At 36.1% G+C, this 12,991-nt stretch overlaps 1 protein-coding gene across 8 annotated transcripts in view; it reads left to right on the forward strand.

The window, feature by feature from the left end:
- The window catches only part of EEA1 (early endosome antigen 1), a 137,121-nt gene that overhangs the window by 113,778 nt on the left and 10,352 nt on the right, over positions 1-12,991 (forward strand). For 7 of the 8 annotated variants that reach the window (XR_012324266.1, XR_012324265.1, XR_012324264.1 and 4 more), the window contains 6 exons: positions 1,758-1,940; positions 8,739-8,924; positions 9,928-10,059; positions 11,045-11,230; positions 12,136-12,374; positions 12,631-12,751. Coding sequence is in view for 4 of the 8 variants with exons in the window: in XM_019952702.3 (XP_019808261.2) it covers positions 1,758-1,940; positions 8,739-8,924; positions 9,928-10,059; positions 11,045-11,230; positions 12,136-12,374; positions 12,631-12,751 (1,047 nt within the window). In the remaining 4 variants the exon portion in view is untranslated. The other variant, XM_019952706.3, reaches the window with a different exon arrangement.

A 12,991-nucleotide genomic window follows, 5' to 3' on the forward strand; every position in this document is an offset into this window, starting at 1 on the left:
GATAGATGGCCATATTTACTGGGGGAAGTAGCATGTTTTTGAGGAGCAGGGTTGCTGTCAGGGATCAAGATTTCTACTTGAGATAGATATCTATCAATCACTCAAGTGAAGATGTCAGGGAAGTACTTGGATATAATGAGCCCAGAGTTCAGGCAGAGAGGTTGGAGCTAGAGACATAAATTCAGGAGTCAATTGTAAATAAACAATATTTTTTAAAATATTTAACTTAACAAGGATTTATTCACAGGAATACTTGTAAGTAGAGAAAAATAACAGAAAAGCTAAACAAATGAAATGAAGAGGATCCAAACCAACTTTCACTTTGTAGCTTTTTAATTGCACCCTGTGTGCATATATCTAGGGCACAGAGGGCCACCAACATACGCCAATACAGTGTAGGAACCCTGCGTTACGTCCATTAACTTAAACATATATTTAAGATCATGCTTTGAACAAAAAAAGAAAGCTTAGAAGGCAATATGTTGAGTGGGAATAAACATTGAAATATAGCAATCATGTCTTCAACTTCTACAATTATCTTTATGTGCCAACTAACACTTAGGCAGCCTCTTACAGATCTTTTACCATGTAATTTAAGTTTTAGAAGTTTTGATAAAATCACTAGTAATATATAACCATGCAGAAACCACATCACACTGACAGCACAGAGGCAAAGATTTTGCACAGATATATCTGCTTTCCACATTGTGCAGTTTACACACAATACAATATCAGTCTTATTCCTAACAGATCCTAAAAAAGATATTTCAAGGCCTAGCTGTAAACTACAGTACTTTATATCTATATTCTTAATAAAAATGGGTCTAGTTGGGATCTTCTAAATAGAGACTGTATATAGAATAAAAGAGGGCTAGAGACTGAACCCTGGGGTCACACAGTATTGAGAGATCAAACAAGAGAGGAGCTAGTAAAAGATTTTAAGATGGAATGACCAGTGAGGTAGGAGGAGAACCTAAAACACAAGATGTCCTGGAAACCAGGTTGAAGAATGTTTTTAGGAGGGGGCATCATCAACTGTTTGAAGGACTGCTGGGATGTTCAATGAGATGTGGACAAGGACATGAATATTGGATTTTGGAACAAGGGGGTCGCTGATGACTTCAACAGCAGTTTCATTGAAGTGTATTTATTTTAAAAGCCAAGTGCTGCATTTCATGCTATGCTTACATATATTTTATTTATGTCATAGTTTATGCATATCTCCTGAACCTTCTTAAAGACTGAAGGTTTAGAGTTTAGAGGAGTTGCACCTTTGCAACATTTTCTTCTCTTCTTCTGCCTTGATGTTAATAAAGATGACCTGTAGAAATTTCTTGTTATTCTTGAATTTCAAGGAGTAGAAACAGTATACTTCAACTTAGTAATGGCTTTTTAATTACTTCGTGTAGAAATTTCCCATAGTTCAACCTTAAATTATATCATTTTTTAAAGCATGCATCAGAATGTAGTTGTTACTTTCAGTCTCCTGAGACCTTGGTACTTGGGATTCTCAGTGAAATTCTTTTTTCTTTATTTAATTGCTGTTTCATTTTTTGTCTTTTAAATTAGGACTTGTTGAATTTTGTAATTCTTTAATTTTGTAACTATAAGGTAAGTTACACTTTATTAAAGTAGAATTTTAGGGCATAACTACAATTCAGTTTGTTCTTAGGAATCTTAGTTGTGTGGATTTCATTCTATATTTGTAACTGGTTTTTGGTATGCATACTGTTTTAAAAAACTATTGTATGTTTCAGACAGAACTTGAGAATAAACTACAGCAGCAGTCAACACAAGCAGCACAGGAACTTGCAGCAGAGAAACAGAAAATATCATTGTTACAAAATACCTATGAAAAAAGTCAGGAAAGTCTAAAACAGCTTCAGTCTGATTTCTATGGGAAGGAATCTGAACTTCTTGCCACAAGGCAAGATCTTAAGGTATAGTGAACTATATTATATGATAAAAACCAATAAGTTGTTTATAGACATTCATTAAATGATTGATTTGAACACAAATGGGCACAGGAATGTTAGTATTTGTGGAATATCATGCTTCTTTTCTGTTGAATTATTATATTTGGAGAAACATGCTTTTTAAATTGTTTTATATAACAAAATATATATGTAAATACAGGCATTTAAAAATAACATCTTTAATAGAAATAATTTGGAAATTGTTAATTGCTACATTGGCTTATCTAAGGACTTTGCTGCCTTTATGTAAAAAAAATAACTTTTAAAACGGACTGCTGTTAAAAAAATCTAAGGAGTTTTTTATTTTTTTGCGGTATGCGGGCCTCCCACTGCTGTGGCGTCTCCCATTGCGGAGCACAGGCACCGGACGCGCAGGCTCAGCGGCCATGGCTCACGGGCCCAGTCGCTCCGCGGCATGTGGGATCCTCCCGGACCGGGGCACAAACCCGCGTCCCCTGCGTCGGCAGGCGGACCGCCACCAGGGAAGCCCTAAAAAAAATCTGAGGAGTTTTAAATGTAAACCACTTGTGAAAATGCAAGCAGTTTTACTGTTGCTTGTCAAACAATATTAACTTCAGTTTTATATATTAGTCAACTTCCCAAGACTACTGGAATGCATAATGATTAAAATTAGATTATAGCTCAAAGTAAACTTAACCTTAATTATCTAAACATATATGGATATTCTGTCCTTGGCAATACTGTTTGATTAAAGTATCATTTTTACTAAAATGAAGGCTATGGAAATAGGGTAAACAATTTTTATGTAGCATTAAGGTATCAATTCTCTAAGTGAAATGGAACATTTGTATTCTCTCGCAGAAGAGTTAGACATTTCTCCTTTTTTTTTTTTTTTTTTTTTTTTTTTTGCGGTACGCGGGCCTCTCACTGTTGTGGCCTCTCCTGTTGCGGAGCACAGGCTCCGGACACGCAGGCTCAGCGGCCATGGCTCCCGGGCCCCGCCGCTCTGCGGCACATGGGATCTTCCCGGACCGGGGCACGAACCCGTGTCCCCTGCGTTGGCAGGCAGACTCTCAACCACTGTGCCACGAGGGAAGCCCCGGCCATTTCTCTTTTTTGTCATAGTGAAATAGTATGCTTTTTGATTCTTTCCTATGTTTGGATTTTTGTTTCTTAATTTAAAATGCCTTATTGAAAAGTTCTGTTGAAAATCACAGAATATTTTTATATATAATATACATAAATATGCTATGTCACTTTATTCATAGGCTGCTATAGGGAAGGCTTTATGAAGGAGGTAGGACTTGACCAGGTCCTGAAGGATATAAGAATTTGAATACACAGAGAGTCCTGAGAAAGATCAGTTCACTCAGGGGCACATTTGAGAAAAGGTGCAGCAGTGGGAACCAGCAAAGCCAGGAGGCAGTCACCATAATTGTCTTGCTAGAGTGCTGGTTTGTGTTTGGAAGTTAAAGTTAAAAAGGTTGGGGTCAAACTGTGAGGTATCTTAGATGCCTAGCAAGGACGACTGACTGGACTTTATATTGGGTTGCGGGGGGGATGAAGAGTCTAAGCAGAGGAATAAAATGAAGAAGGTATAATTTAGGCAACAACCTGGAACTGGTTTATAGATAGCAGCTTGGTTTGGATCTGGCGTAAACTATTGCTGGGGAGATTAGTTAAGAGGCTATCTCCCTTCCTTCCTCCATAAACTCCAGTAATCTAGCTGTGAGCTGATTAGAACTGGAGTTAAAGAGGATGGAACAGAAGAGATTAATGGGAGAGAGAATATGAAACAAAAGGGCGTTTCAAAACGTACAGGGTGCAAGGAAGTGAAGGAATCAGTGGTGACTAATGATCTGACAAAGAAACAGGAGACTGGGTAAAAGAATTTTCATAGGGCCAACAGTAGATATTATATATATATATATAGTTCACAGTTAGCAAGAGTTCTTTAAAAAAAATACCACCTGACATTTAGAAAGTGTCTTACTTCCTATATTCTCTAAGTAGCTTTAAATTATTATTAGCTTTCCTTTACAATACTGTTGCAAGTCAGGGAGGGTTTGTGGAAGAGTTTGGACTTTATCCTAAAGGCAGGAGGGAACCACTGAAAGGATGTGCTCGGATTTGTATTTTAGGCCAATAAGTGGCTGCAGGAGAAGGAATGGATTGTAGGGGAACGTGGCTGAACGTTGGGATGAGAGAGGAGACTTTGTGGTAGTCCAAGTGCGGATGGTGACAGCTCGGGCTGGTAGTAGTAAGGATGCCGAATGTGCATGAATTCCAAGGACACTGAGGTGATAGAGAAGATGAAGCCTAATGACTGAGTAGAAGTTCTGTAGAAATCACGTTTTTTCTTCATATGGATGTATTATTTACCCAAGAGCATAACACAGTAATAAGACTTAGATCTTTTAAATCAGTATTTTTTTCATTAAGCCAACAATTATTTTTATTATGCCCGAAAGCTACATCATGTTCTAATTTTATACACAAAAGAAAAATTCAAATGTAAACATGGGCAAGAAGAGAAAGACAGAGGGATAAGGCTGTTGTGGAGTTTAACAACTGTTGAGAGGCCATGGATAGACTCTCTCTTCAAAGCTTCCTTTTGCGGATGAAACTGAGGCCCTGCTTGATTAGTGACAGGCCTAGTGTTTGCACAATAACAGAACGATGATTGGATCTCAGCTCTTCTGATTCATAGCCCTTTTTTTAAAAAATTAATTAATTAATTTGGCTGTGTTGGGTCATCGTTGCTGTGCGTGGGCTTTTCTCTAGTTGTGGTGAGCGGGGGTACTCTTCCTTGCGATGCGCGGGCTTCTCATTGCGGCAGCTTCTCTTGTTGCGGAGCGTGGGCTCTAGGCGCTTGGGCTTCAGTAGTTGGCACACAGGCTCAGCAGTTGTGGCTCTAAGTCTCTAGAGTGCAGGCTCAGTAGTTGTGGTGCACGGGCTTAGTTGCTCTGCAGCATGTGGGATCTTCCCGGACCAGGGCTCGAACCCATGTCCTCTGCATTGGCAGGCAGATTCTTAACCACTATGCCACTGGGGAAGACCAGTAGCCCTTTATTGTTTTACCATCATTTCACTAGAATTTTTTTTATAAAATAGGATATTGACAAATATAAAATAGGATATTGAAATTTTTTAATAAAATAGGATATTGACAAATTTTTATAAAATAGGATATTGACAAAATATCCTGTTTTATTTTTTTATGAAATAGGATATTTGGACGTTAATCCTTCCAAAATGACAGGTATCTGAACTACTTAATTTTTTAAAAAAGAAATTCCTAGGAAAGTTCAAATAATATTTATAATAGGCCAGAATAATGGATCAGCCATTCTTTTGCTTCAGTGACTATTATATGACCTTATGTATAAGAGAGAAAAGGAGACGTTCAGAACCTTGTAACATGACACGTAAGTCAAGGCTGCCATCTGTGGGCTGATAGTGTATACCAAGACACCAGTAGAATGCAAGACCGGCTGGCTTGATCTATGCCTTTAGCCCCATCTGCTGGATTATTTATGAAATACTAAAATTTGTTGACTGTATATTTCAAACTGGCTATGCTGTGTGCTATTCTTTGTTTTCCAGGAAAGGTAGAAGTGGCGTTTAACTGTAAATTTTGCACCCTCAGTGAAGTGAAAATTCTAGGATAAAAAGTTTAGAATTAAATGTAAATCTTCTTAGCCTAGTACTGTTCTTTATGTCATTTCATCAAACATCAAGGAAAAATAATAACTAAAAATTTTAAAGTTTTATTTTGAAAGAGAAAAGAGAAAAATTGTTGAACAGACCCCCCCCCCCCCCCAAAACCCACCAATAGCTACCACAGAGCAGTGTAGAAAATCTTTTTCTTTGCTACATTACTATAATGTGATTGGGGTATTCAGGATCAGGGTTGGTACTTGATATACTCAGAGATTTGCTTATTCCAGTAGCAGTGGGTGGGTTAAAGATAGCCCCAGTAAACCATCTAATGGAAGAGGGAGTTCTCCAAGGGAAAAGATGCTGAGCAGATGAAAATAATATAGTCTGAAGCAAGAAAGATAAAAGGAAAATTTGAAACGGCAGTATACTGCTGAATGACATAGATGAATATTCAGAGGCAAGGTAGAACAACATGTCTTGGCTCAGAAAATAGTGCAGATTTTGAACTTGACTTTAAAGATTTAGTCACTAGGATTTTGTGAGTTCAGAATTTTATAGGCTGTTATTTAAACCATGGGCATTTTGGAATTCTGTGGTCAGAGATTGGGGGTGTTCTTGCTTTTAGGCTCTAGCAAGTGTTGGTATTCTTTAGCATTAGATCAGGACCTCTGTTACCGAATTACAATTGCTATAGACAGCATGGGCTAGGCTTTGTCAAATTTTATTCTTTTTCTATGAAATCACTCTCACCTTTTGTGATACTTAGGTCAGTTCCGACATGCCCACAAAGCCTTCTTTAAACATTCCACAGAGAATACACTCACACTCGTTTTTCTGTGCATTTGGCACATAGCAAATGCTCTAATACCCTGTACAACTTCCATTTTATACCCTGGTTCTGTTTTCCAGGCTATATGGTCAGCTTCTTTAAGTCCAGGACCATCTTTTACCCTCCTGTCTACCTTAGTAGTATACTCAATTAAAACTTAGCTGCTTGATTAGTAAAGGACTAGATGACTTTAAGTCTTTTCCAAAAAGGAAGTCTTACAGTTTTTAGTGTTCTACTGGAAACTATTGAAAATGGAAATTTGATTTATATCAGAAAAGACTTCTGAACCGGGTTATTTGTAAGGAATAATCTCTTTCAGGAAGCTTAAGTAAAGCCCTTTAAATAAGGTTTTCATTTATTCATTTATTTTTCATCGATTCTTTATCAAATGCTTACTGTAGCCAAGCCTAGATAGCAGTGATTCCTCCTGAATTGTATCTTCTGCCTTTTTTTCCAAAGAAACTGTATATCCAGAATAAGAAAGATAAACAACTTCTAGATGGTGGAAGAGCATCTTAGAGTTATTTCCCTTAGCAGCTGAGAGTGGCAAGGTTCCTGCCATTTTCCATTCCCCACCTGTTACCATATCCACCTCCAAATCAAAACCTAATGAGTCAAAAAGTTGCTGTTTCCCCCAGCTTCAGCTTCTTGAAATATTTGGGCCTTCGAACAGTTTGTAACTATGGACTGTGTTAACTGACAGAGCTACTTCTACCACACAGATGAGAAGTTAAGAGGATGGGGGTGATGGCCTTGTTAGAAGTAGAGCCTCAGATGTCTGGTTGACTTTACTCTTTTAGTTCACTTAATCAGGTTGGCAGATTAGAAATACATTTTTTCCCCCAAGACAAAAATCCCTTTCTATTTATTAAATAAACCTTTTAGCGTGTCAAGGGCCATCATAGATCCTACAAAACATGTATGCATATATGTCACGTTTAACTATCTTTTTAAATTGCTTTCTTCCCATGTCTCCCCATATCTTCTCATTATGTATATGTTCTCTGAGTGTGTTTGATATGGTTCCTACTTATTTGATATTCTTCGTATCACTTAGCTAGTAAATACAGATTATTTCTAAAGCTTTGGAATTGCTTCCGTTTTATTATTTTATACTTGCCTATGCAAAATACTACAAGTATTTTGCATAGGCAAGAGAGTTAGTTATCTAGCATTCTTTCTCTTTTACATCATCTTACTGAAGGGCATAACATACTATCTTTTTTAATTTAGCTTTTTTAACATCTTTATTGGAGTTATAATTGCTTTACAATGTTGTGTTAGTTTCTGCTGTATAACAAAGTGAATCAGCTATACATATATCCCCATATCTCCTCCCTCTTGCGTCTCCCTCCCACCCTCCCTATCCCCCCCACTAGGTGGTCACAAAGCACCGACCTGATCTCCCTGTGCTATGTGGCTGCTTCCCACTAACTATCAATTTTACATTTGGTAGTGTATATATGTCCATGCCACTCTCTCACTTTGTCCCAGCTTACCCTTCCCCCTCCCCATATCCTCAAGTCCATTCTCTATGTCTGCGTCTTTATTCCTGTCCTGCCCCTAGGTTCATCAGAACTATTTTTTTTAGATGCCATATATATGTGTTAGCATACGGTATTTGTTTTTCTCTTTTTGACTTCACTTTGTATGACAGACTCTAGGTCCATCCACCTCACTAATAACTCAATTTTGTTTCTTTTTATGGCTGAGTAATACTCCATTGTATATATGTGCCACATCTTCTTTATCCATTCATCTGTCGATGGACACTTAGGTTGCTTCCATGTCCTGGCTATTCTAAACAGTCTTGCAATGAACATTGTGGTACATGTCTCTTTTTGAATTATGGTTTTCTCAGGGTATATGCCCAGTAGTGGGATTGCTGGGTCATATGGTAGTTCTGTTTTTTTAAGGACCTCCATACTGTTCTCCATAGTGGCGTATCAATTTACATTCCCACCAACAGTGCAAGGGGGTTCCCTTTTCTCCACACCCTCTCCAGCATTTATTGTTTGTAGATTTTATGATGATGGCCATTCTGACTGGTGTGAGGTGATACCTCATTGTAGTTCTGATTTGCATTTCTCTAATGATTAGTGGTGTTGAGCATCCTTTCATGTGTTTATTGGCAATCTGTATATCTTTGGAGAAATGTCTGTTTAGGTCTTCTGCCCATTTACTATCTTTTTAAAGTATATTACTTTCCACTATGCTATGCATAACTTATGTATAACTGTTAACTATTATGTTTCTGTTGAAATTTGCCAAAAAATGACATAATAATTTGGGGAAATTGTTTTTATAAGTCTGTAGAAGAGAAGCTTTCTCTAGCACAGGAGGACTTGATTTCAAATAGAAATCAAATTGGAAACCAAAATAAATTGATTCAAGAACTGAAGACCACCAAGGCTACTTTGGAGCAAGATTTAGCAAAGAAAGAACAGCAATTGAAGGAACAGAGTAAAGCACTACAGGATATACAGAAAGAAAAGGTATTTTATTTTCTGACTAAATCTAGAATCTTAGTATTTAAAATTAAGAACCAGCTTTTTCTAAAGGTAAGTAGGGGTGTATTTTATATAAATGATGCTAAGTTATAAAGTTGAAAGCATTGTATTATGACCAGTACGTTTAAAGATCAGTTAAAATTTTATATGAATGAGAAATTCAAATTCTAGGAAACAGTTTTTGGTTTCATAATTGAAATTTTATATTTCCATCAGCTGATATTATTCTGAAGTGTACAGTTCCTGAAGTTCTTGGTATATTTTATTTGTGCAGTTCCTGAATTATGTGTTTTTTTATTTTTTGCTGCACTGTGTGGCTTGTGGGATCTTAGTGCTCTGACCAAGGATCAAACCCAGGCCCTTGCCAGTGAGAGCACGGAGTTCTAACCACTGGACCGCCAGGGAATTACCTCTGAATTATTTTTAAAAATTGGTGGATGTTTTTGTAGTGATGGCGCTGGTGAGGCTGGCATGAAATTTATGATTTGTGCCTCAAGGTTAGAAAATTCTGACAGAACTATAGTTTAGAGGCCTTTAATTACAAGGGTTTTAGATCAGGCAGATCTTGTTTTAGTTTTATGGTTCTACTTTTAATAGCTTATTTAACTGCTCTAAGTCTTTGTTCCTTTACCTATAAAATGATTAAAAAGAGCTACCTGGCATAGAGATTAGATAATGTATACTCCTCCTCCCTAGGCGCCCTATATAAAGATAGTGATGATGATAATAAGCATGAGATGGTAGTTTTAGCTAAACTTTAGCCAGGCACTATTAATTTTAATAGTTACTGTAACTATTTAATCCTTATAATGATCTTTTTGTTCATATTGTATAAATAAGGACACAGAGGCAAGAGAAGGTAAATAATTTGCTCAAGTTAACTAAGGTGGAAGGGGCAGAGACAGTCATAAATAGTAGCAGTCATTTTTGTTATATTACTTTTAAGTATTTACTTTAAAACTTTTTTAATAAATCATTTTTTCAATAGTCACTGAAAGAAAAAGAACTAGTAAATGAAAAATGTAAATTGGCAGAGATAGAGGAAATTAAGTGTAGACAAGAAAAAGAAATTGCTAAATTGAGTGAAGAACTCAAGTCTCACAAGCAAGAAAGCATAAAGGTATGTGAAGATAATCATTGTTTTTCCTTTTGTATTGTATTAGTGTTGATAAAAAGATTTGTGTATATATATTTATTTTATTTATTTATTTTAGGACATACTATGTGCCAGGCACATTGTTTTGCTGTTTTTTGACAAATACTCTCGCTCTCACAGTGCTCGTGTTGCATAATATCTATACACATATTGAAATTATGTTACCTTTGTTTTCAAATTACTGAATAAAGCAAAGTAACCCTAAAAGTTTAGATTTTATTGAGGTGATAATCGACAGAGCTATCCGTTATGCTTACAGATAGTAAACTTCAAAATATGTAAGAGTTTAGAATTAAGATTTTAAGGGATTGTTTTTTAATCGTTTTTTTTCCTAAAATCCTTTAATAATCTGTTGTTTAGAACATTTTTCCTATCATTAGCATGACTGGCATGCCACCTGAAAAAATTAACTGCTTATAATTTGCTTTGTAAAGTGTTTGTAAAATGTCATTTTCTTAGAGAAAGGTTGGATTTTCCCTTGAGTGCTCTCATAATACCTCTTATGTCTATCAGTATACTTGCCATTTTGCTTTATAATTACTTACCTCTTTATGTCATTATGTTCTTCCAGACTGTGACTTCCTTAAAGCAGGGAATGTATATAATTCATCTTTATATATATATCCCTAGAACGTGACACAGTGTGTGATGCCTAAATGTTGAACCAATAAATGCTTCCTAAATGAAGAAAGGGAAAATAAGGTGTAGAAAATTTTCACATAATTTAATCAAAACATATGCATGCAAAGCATCACTTGAATTTAAATGATTGTTGAGGAGGAAGTACATAATATTTCACCTTTTTAATCAACTGTTTGAAATACTGAACTTTAAGACTCTTGTAAGAGGCTAAAACTCTTTGTTTATATTGTAATAAGTTGCATAAATTTCAGCTACATTTTTTTTTTTACTATAAAGGATGGTTTATTTTGGCCTCACTTTCTCATAGGAGGTAACAAATCTCAAGGATGCCAAACAGCTTTTGATTCAGCAGAAATTAGAGCTTCAAGGGAAAGTAGATTCCCTAAAGGCAACCCTTGAACAGGAGAAGAAAGCCCAGCAAATGCTAAAAGAGCAGATGAAAAAGGAAGAAGATGAGCTGAAGAAAGAATTTATGGAGAAGGAAGCTAAACTGGTAAGTTAGTGGTGGGAGGTGTGTTTTTTAATTGATTTTGTAAATTAATCCAGTAAGAGAGGGTTTTTCTACTTAAAAATTATGATTCAAATGCTCACCTAACATTTAATTTTTGATTTAAGACAAGAGATCTGATTTGTCTAAATAGCTGACATGTGATTGGAAATATTTTATTCTGTGATTATATTTTGGTTTATATAAGTGAAAATTCAATAAAACATGATGGGGGGGCACTTTTAGTGCCAGAAAAACAAACAAACCTATAACTATGTAGATTGAGGTAAATGGCATGAATGCTAATCATGTTAAACTCATTTGTTTGGTCAAACTGAATGTTGATAAGAGGGAACGGAAACTTCAGTTTGGAATTACAATGACCAAAGTCTACTTTTCCTTCCCTAACTTGTGCATGCCAAATGGGAAGCATCTGGCTTTCCTCTGTTGAATTAAGTCCAGATATCCCCAGATAAATTGACTGCTGAATGTTTTCATTGAAGAACTGCAATTTCAAGTTCACACAGTGATTTGAAGTTCTGTTTTTTTGGCAGGTTGATAGAGACAAAAGGATGCATTTGGAATTTGAGACATAAGAAAATGCCAGCTCTATCTCCAGGGCACCTTGCTATCCCTAACTATGTGTTCTTCCCCTGTTCTAGTGGAAAAAAGGAAAATCTCAAATTGCTTTACTTTAGTTTGATCTTATAAGAGGCTTGCTGACCACCATTTCAATGTTATGACCATTGTCAGTTCAAACTACACAGATGTTTGTGGAATCAGTTTTATCAGTGCCTTCTTCCCTGAAGAAGTTATTATTTATGTTGCCAATATTTAAAGTTCAGCAACTAACTTAAATTTTGCACTACTTTTGTAATAGGTTTTTTACCCACTGTTTTTCCTTTTCTCAGCTTTCCGAAATAAAAGAAAAAGAAGTAGGAATGAAGCAGCATGAAGAAAATGAGACTAAACTTACCATGCAGATTACAGCATTAAATGAAAACTTGGGCACCATAAAGAAGGAGTGGCAGTCCAGTCAACGGAGAGTCAGTGAGCTTGAGAAACAGACGGACGACTTACGGGGTGAAATTGCAGTATTGGAAGCAACGGTTCAAAATAATCAAGATGAAAGGAGGGCACTACTAGAAAGGTGGTTGATGTCTATTAAAATTAGTTTATTTCCATGCTAAGTGATAAAAAGGTTGTTGTACTCCACATTTAAAAAAATAGAAGTCTTGAGAAAAGTGCTCCTGCAGGTATTTAAGTAGCCATTTAAAAATTAACTCTTACAACAGAGTTGAAATTAATGTATTATGTTTAAAGTTACTAAAGTAGTTCATTATCTGTGTTCAGAGAGGGTCTTTAATGATTTTTTAAAAATGAATTGTTTTTGCAATCTATTTCAGGTGTCTTAAAGGAGAAGGTGAAATAGAAAAGCTTCAAACCAAAGTACTAGAATTGCAAAGAAAGCTGGATAATACAACTGCAGCAGTGCAGGAACTGGGCAGAGAGAATCAGTCCCTTCAAGTGAGTCACCTGGTGTATGAGGCAGTTTTTTAGTCTAGAATTTACCTCTTAGTGAAAAGCATATTTTCAGCATTTAAAAAAAATCTCATATTTAATAATACTTTTGAATGGCTACTGCCTGTGTAGCAGTATTGCAGGTGTTACAGGTAATTAAATATAAGATTTAAAGAACTTAATCTGAGACCCCAATGATTAGAGAGCCACATCATTCATGAATTGTCATTATTGGGAAGAGCACAA

This window comes from Tursiops truncatus, chromosome 11 (assembly GCF_011762595.2).
Source record: "Tursiops truncatus isolate mTurTru1 chromosome 11, mTurTru1.mat.Y, whole genome shotgun sequence".
In the NCBI taxonomy this organism is placed as follows: domain Eukaryota; kingdom Metazoa; phylum Chordata; class Mammalia; order Artiodactyla; family Delphinidae; genus Tursiops; species Tursiops truncatus.